The 6,000-nt window shown below is 40.7% G+C and overlaps 1 protein-coding gene across 2 annotated transcripts in view; it reads right to left on the reverse strand.

Moving 5' to 3' along the window:
* Window positions 1–6,000, reverse strand: part of LOC109930119 (growth factor receptor-bound protein 14-like) — a 110,842-nt gene that overhangs the window by 60,368 nt on the left and 44,474 nt on the right. For both annotated transcript variants that reach the window (XM_020529658.2, XM_048598933.1), the window contains exons 3-5: window positions 3,489–3,610; window positions 2,037–2,108; window positions 533–670 (exon numbers count right to left, since the gene is read on the reverse strand). In XM_020529658.2, the coding sequence (XP_020385247.2) occupies window positions 533–670; window positions 2,037–2,108; window positions 3,489–3,610 (332 nt within the window). The remainder of the gene's footprint in view (window positions 1–532; window positions 671–2,036; window positions 2,109–3,488; window positions 3,611–6,000) is intronic.

Here is a 6,000-nt window from a genome sequence, read left to right on the forward strand (position 1 = left end):
GAAGTTGGAAAGAAGGGGATAAAAAGAACAAATAGAAACGAAAGTTGGGCATGCTTACTATTATTATAGCAAAATTATTGTTAACACTTATCTAAATGTGCTTCTACAGTAACATTTATTTCAATATAAATGTGCATGAGCTTAAGTTCAACACAATTGTCAACTAATAAATTCAAAATTTCCCTGTAGTTACGGCAGTCTAATACCTTCTTTAAAAATACACCAAACATGGTGTCCAAGTTGTGACTAATAAAAATTAATCATAGATTCTTTTTTTCTTTTTAATCTGCTATTAGTTCAACAGCAGAAATCAGACAACACCAGGTTATAGCCCAACAAGTTTATTAGAAAGCACAAGCTTTCGAAGCCTCGCTCCTTCTTCAGGTAACACTAACACCTGAAGAAGGAGCAAGGCTCCAAAAGCTTATATGAACCTGTTGAATTATAACTTGGTGTCGTGTGATTTCTGACCTTGTCCACCCCAGTCCAACACTGGCACCTCCGCATCATTAGTTTAACGATAACACTTTACCTTAGATGTTCCCTTTGTCGAAAAGTATAACCCAGATCTTCTCAAGACAAAGTAACATTTCTTCCACATCTTTTTTCCTTGTTCTCTAGCATGAAGGTAACCATGAACCTCAGGATACGTGCTTGAATTCAAGAAATTCTAAATAGAAATTTCAAAATTTTACATTTAGTATTGAAAGTCAGGAGAGGAAATAAGTAAAACAACATTAGTGTACATGTCATGAAGTTGACTAAACTGTGTTGGGCCTGGACAGAAATTTGCTTGGAGTTACCTTTGCCTGGACGTTAGTTTTTGGATGCTCCAAGACAATTCACTGGCCCTCAAAATTTATTTTCACTTTCATATTAGTTCAACTCTGTTCTCTGTTCACAACCGAGACATCCCTGATTCTCTGTCATGCCTGACCCACTGGAATTTCATCTGCTCATTTGTATGAACATTTTGGCTTCCAAGTCAAACCCAAGCCTATTATAGCCACCTAACTCCTTCCAATATCCCCACCCCCAAGTCTCTCCCTTTCCCATGTTCTCTAATAGGCCTCAAAAATCCCAGTATTGCAGTCTTTCACTCTTCTTCCCTCTAGTAATTTTTCTCCTCTACACAAGCCCACGTGAACTACTACCATCTTCTCAGTTATACCTTGTTCTCAACTTTACTATGCCACATGCCTTTTACTCCTATGATCTTATTTATTTGAGGTCATCTCCAACTATTTTCCTATGTATCTGTCAAACTCACTTCCCTATGCTTTCATGCCAAGTCGCGTATAATTTGATCTTCCAATGTGCCAATTATTTTTTGGTTCTCCCTCTCAATTTTTTACAGAATCTCCTTTCACTCTCATATGACTTCCATCTTCACTCCCTCAGTTCAAAGATCACAAATTTGAGAACCTGATGCATAGCTGAGCTTAGCCATTCATCATCTGACCTACTGGATGACAGTTAATTTTGCTTCAACCGTATGGCCTATTACTCTGTGGCCATCCTGGACAGCAAAGATAACTTTTTTTTTTTCTCTTCAAGTATCTCCTTAAAGCTTCGTCAGTAAGTGCTAGGAGGTCAAATTCCATTGTTATCAAGATTAAAAACAGGGACAATACAGGGTTGGCACACCACGGAGGTAAAGTAGATGTAACCGGCCTTTCAACCTCTTATCCACTCCAATTGGCCATTTTAAGAAACAGACTGAAATGTAACTTCTCTCCAAGAACTGAAGATAAGGCAGCAAGATCCACTGATAAGCAATTTTTCTTTGTCAGAATAATGATCAGCACTGAAATGCTGATTCTTGGCAAGTAAGCAGGTTCACATAAAATCAGACAGAACGTACTTTGGGTTTGGTCGGTCTTCCTGGTGTCTAGGTGCCAGCAACGAGGCAGATAATTAGCACCAGTATGCTTTGTTATTTACTGAAGAACTAGAGTGTATACATTCTTAAAATATAACAGACACTTTCAATCCTCTTAATTTTAGAAACATAGCTTACAGATGAATTGTCGCACCTGTATTAACTGAGAATGACTTAAACTTCCATTTGTCTCACTGCAACTAGACACCATGTGCTCTGGAAAATACTGCTCAAGATAAAAAGGTCAAAATGTTATAGGGTATTCAACAGCAGATACATTATTATTAAGCATTATACATTATTATGACATTTGCAGTAAAAAAAACACTAATTTTTAGCTTCAATACTTTTCCCAAAATCTGACGCTGTAAGAAATTTTCACTGATGATACAAAGAAGTTTTAAAACTTTGCTCAAGTGGTGCATCAGCAAGTCTTCCATTATCACTTCCTATACTATGACCATGCTGCGATTCCCTGATGGCAACACTGATAAGGAAAAAATTCAGGCAAACTTGATGGCTTACCTGTGGCAAGTTTTGAAAGGCAGAGAGAAAAACGAGGTTGAGGTCAGAACATAGTATTATGGGCCTCTCTGCCTGATTGCCCTGTAATTTGTGGTCATTTTCCTGCATTCCTTGGGGTGCATTTGAAAAGGAAAATCTATGCTGAAAAGTTTCCTTCTTGCCTTCAAGTGGTGCAAACTGTTACTGCAGTACAGTACATCTACATTTTTCACAATAAAATGTAGACATTCCATATACAAGTCAGATGTTTCCATTTCTGCACTTGATGTCATGTAAGACTCAAACTAAAATGCTGGGTTTTGGCGGATTTAAAAATTGGAAAATCTAGGCTCAGTTTAAAGAGCTATAATAAAACGGATGAAACTTGTGAATTTATAAAGGCTGACTAGTTTTAAAAAGATCATAAAATATGACAGCAGCTTTTAACAATGTGTGACAAACAAAAGTGAGTTTATGTTTAAACTCGTTAAGTGACATTAGAGCAGCTTTTCCTTTCAGAGATAGTAGGAACTGCCGATGCTGGAGTCTGAGATAACAAGGTGTGGAACTGGATGAACACAGGCCAGGCAGCATCAAAGGAGCAGGAAAGCTGACGTTTTGGGTCTGGACCCTTCTTAAGAGAAGTTCAACCTCTTTTTCCTTTCAGATACTGGTTTGACGGGTCAGTGGGCAGACCATACAGTGGAAATCTCAGTTGCAGACCAGATCCACCCTTGTGACAATACTCAGCCATTGAGTTACACAAAAAGGTAACTTTGACTGAGCACACAGCATGATTCTTCCTAACCATTTTTGCTCCATATTCACCACTAAAGTAAATCTGTACTCCAAAGTGCTACAATTGTAATTGCTGGCCAACATCTTTTCGATTTTTTTGCAACAGGTTAGGAAGGTTTAACAAAAGACAATTTTTTGACATGCACAATATTACATGATGACATACACAATCATCTCCTTCAACCCATTAATGGAAGCTCCTGTTTTCCTTTCAAATACACTTCACAGCAAAACAAACCATATCAGCATTGATAAAAATCTGAATAACGTGACATTGGTTAAATTTTCTTGCAATTTCACTTACTGAAGGGCTTTTAAAGAATTCATATTTTGCATAATTTTTTCTGAAATATAGTCTGCTGTCACTGTCCATCCCCCAGGTTGATTGGAACTGAGTCACTGATTCATGATCTTCTACAATTCTTTCTATAAAAGAAATCAGAGAAGGATAAATGACAAACATTATTCCAGAAGGATTAATCTTCTGTTCTTTCAGCATCAATCAGTTCAGAGAAACTGAACGCACAGCTAATGAGGTAACATGGGAAAAGTTTGACTTCACCCGTGCCTCACATGGCAAGATTAATAAGTCAATGTATTTTAACAGTTGGTGAAACATTACCACAACTTAGACGCTGTAATATAAAGGATCACAGTAGGAGAATCAATCATCTATGATTCATGTAATCAATACATTCAGTTAAAAGCATAATTTATCTATGCTCCAGCATTATATAACAGGGAACAGTTGAATTTTAAACCAGAAATGTCTCAGTTACAACAACTGATTTATGCTGAATTAGCTCAATTAGAGAGATATGCTTGAACACTTAATTTCATATCACATTATCCTTATCTCACTGTTCATACGCCACTATAGGTCAGATATGGTGCTTGGGAGTAGCCCCTCATAACAGTTATGCCAGCTGTACCAAAATTGATAATTAACAAACAAGTTCCAGGAAATCAGAATGATTGAAAGATGCATGACCTAATATCACATCCCTTTATTACATAATGAGGATTTACAGCATTAGGAAATCATGCAGTTTCGTTTTGAAATCTTGCAATCAATTTTTTTTTTTTAATTCATTCATGGAATGAGAGCGTCGCTGGCTAGGCAGCATTTATTGCCCATCCCTAATTGCCCAGAGGGCAGTTAAGAGTCAACCACATTGCTGTGGGTCTGGAGTCACATGTAGGCCAGACCAGGTAAGGATAGCAGTTTCCTTCCCTAATGGACATTAGTGAACCACATGGGTTTTTCTGACAATCAACAATGGATTCATGGTCATCATTAGACCCTTAATGCCAGATACTTATTGAATGCAAATTCCACCAACTGCCGTAGCAGGATTCAAACCCGGGTCCCCAGAACATTATCTGGGTCTCTGGATTAACAGTCCAGTGATAATACCACTAGGCCATCACCTTTTCCTTAATTTTTCTAAATTGTACAAGATTCCTTAACTGTATGCCATAATGCCTGGTTTTGTACTAATACAAATTTATACTCCTGCTCCAATCCTTGCCAACTGATTTAACTGAAATATCCTACAAGAAAAATCTAACATTTTCATCATTTCATAAATCTTTTCAAAGCCGATGCCATTCTAGAATAAAAAGACTCTGCTCTAATCTCATGATAATAATTGGCTCTTCAAGTTAGGTATCAACCTACAAGCCATCCTCTAAATCTGTTTAACAAGGTGTAGAGCTGGATGAACACAGCAGGCCAAGCAGCATCATAGGAGCAGGAAGGCTGACGTTTCGGGCATAGACCCTTCATCAGAAATGGGGGAGGGGAATGGGGTTCTGAAATAAATAGGGAGAGATGGGGAGGCCGATAGAAGATGGATAGAGGAGAAGATAGGTGGAGAGGAAACAGACAAGTCGAAGAGGCGGGGATGGAGCCAGTAAAGGTGAGTGTAGGTGGGGAGGTAGGGAGGAGATAGGTCAGTCCAGGGAGGACGGGACAGGTCAAGGGGGCGGGATGAGGTTAGTAGGTAGGAAATGGGGGTGCGGCTTGAGGTGGGAGGAGGGGATAGGTGGGAGGAAGAACAGGTTAGGGAGGCGGGGACGAGCTGGGCTGGTTTTGGAATGCAGTAAGGGGAGGGGAGATTTGAATCTTGTGAAATCCACATTGATACCATTGGGCTGCAGGGCTCCCAAGCGGAATATGAGTTGCTGTTCTTGCAACCTTCGGGTGGCATCGTTGTGGCACTGTAGGAGGCCCAGGATGGACATGTCGTCTGAGGAATGGGAGGGGGAGTTGAAATGGTTCGCGACTGGGAGGTGCAGTTGTTTATTGCGAACCGAGCGTAAGTGTTCTGCAAAGCAGTCCCCGAGCCTCCACTTGGTTCCCCGATGTAGAGGAGGCCACAACGGGTACAGCGGATGCAGTATACCACATTAGCAGATGTGCAGGTGAACATCTGCTTGATGTGGAAAGTCTTCTTGGGGCCTGGGATGGGGGTGAGGGGGGAGGTTAGGGGCAGGTGTAGCACTTCCTGCGGTTGCAGGGAAAAGTGCCGGGTGTGGTGGGGCTGGAGGGGTGTGTGGAGTGGACAAGGGAGTCACGGAGAGAGTGGTCCCTCTGGAAAGCAGATAAGGGTGGGGAGGGAAAAATGTCTTTGGTGGTGGGGTCGGATTGCAAATGGCAGAAGTGTCGGAGGATGATGCGTTGAATCCGGAGGTTGGTGGGGTGGTACGTGAGGATGAGGGGGATTCTTTTTTGGTTGTTATTGCGGGGATGGGGTGTGAGGGATGAGTTGCGGGAAATATGGGAGACACGGTAGAGGCGTTCTCGACCACTG

The sequence above is a fragment of the Rhincodon typus genome, chromosome 7 (assembly GCF_021869965.1).
Source record: "Rhincodon typus isolate 14 chromosome 7, sRhiTyp1.1, whole genome shotgun sequence".
In the NCBI taxonomy this organism is placed as follows: Eukaryota; Metazoa; Chordata; class Chondrichthyes; order Orectolobiformes; family Rhincodontidae; genus Rhincodon; species Rhincodon typus.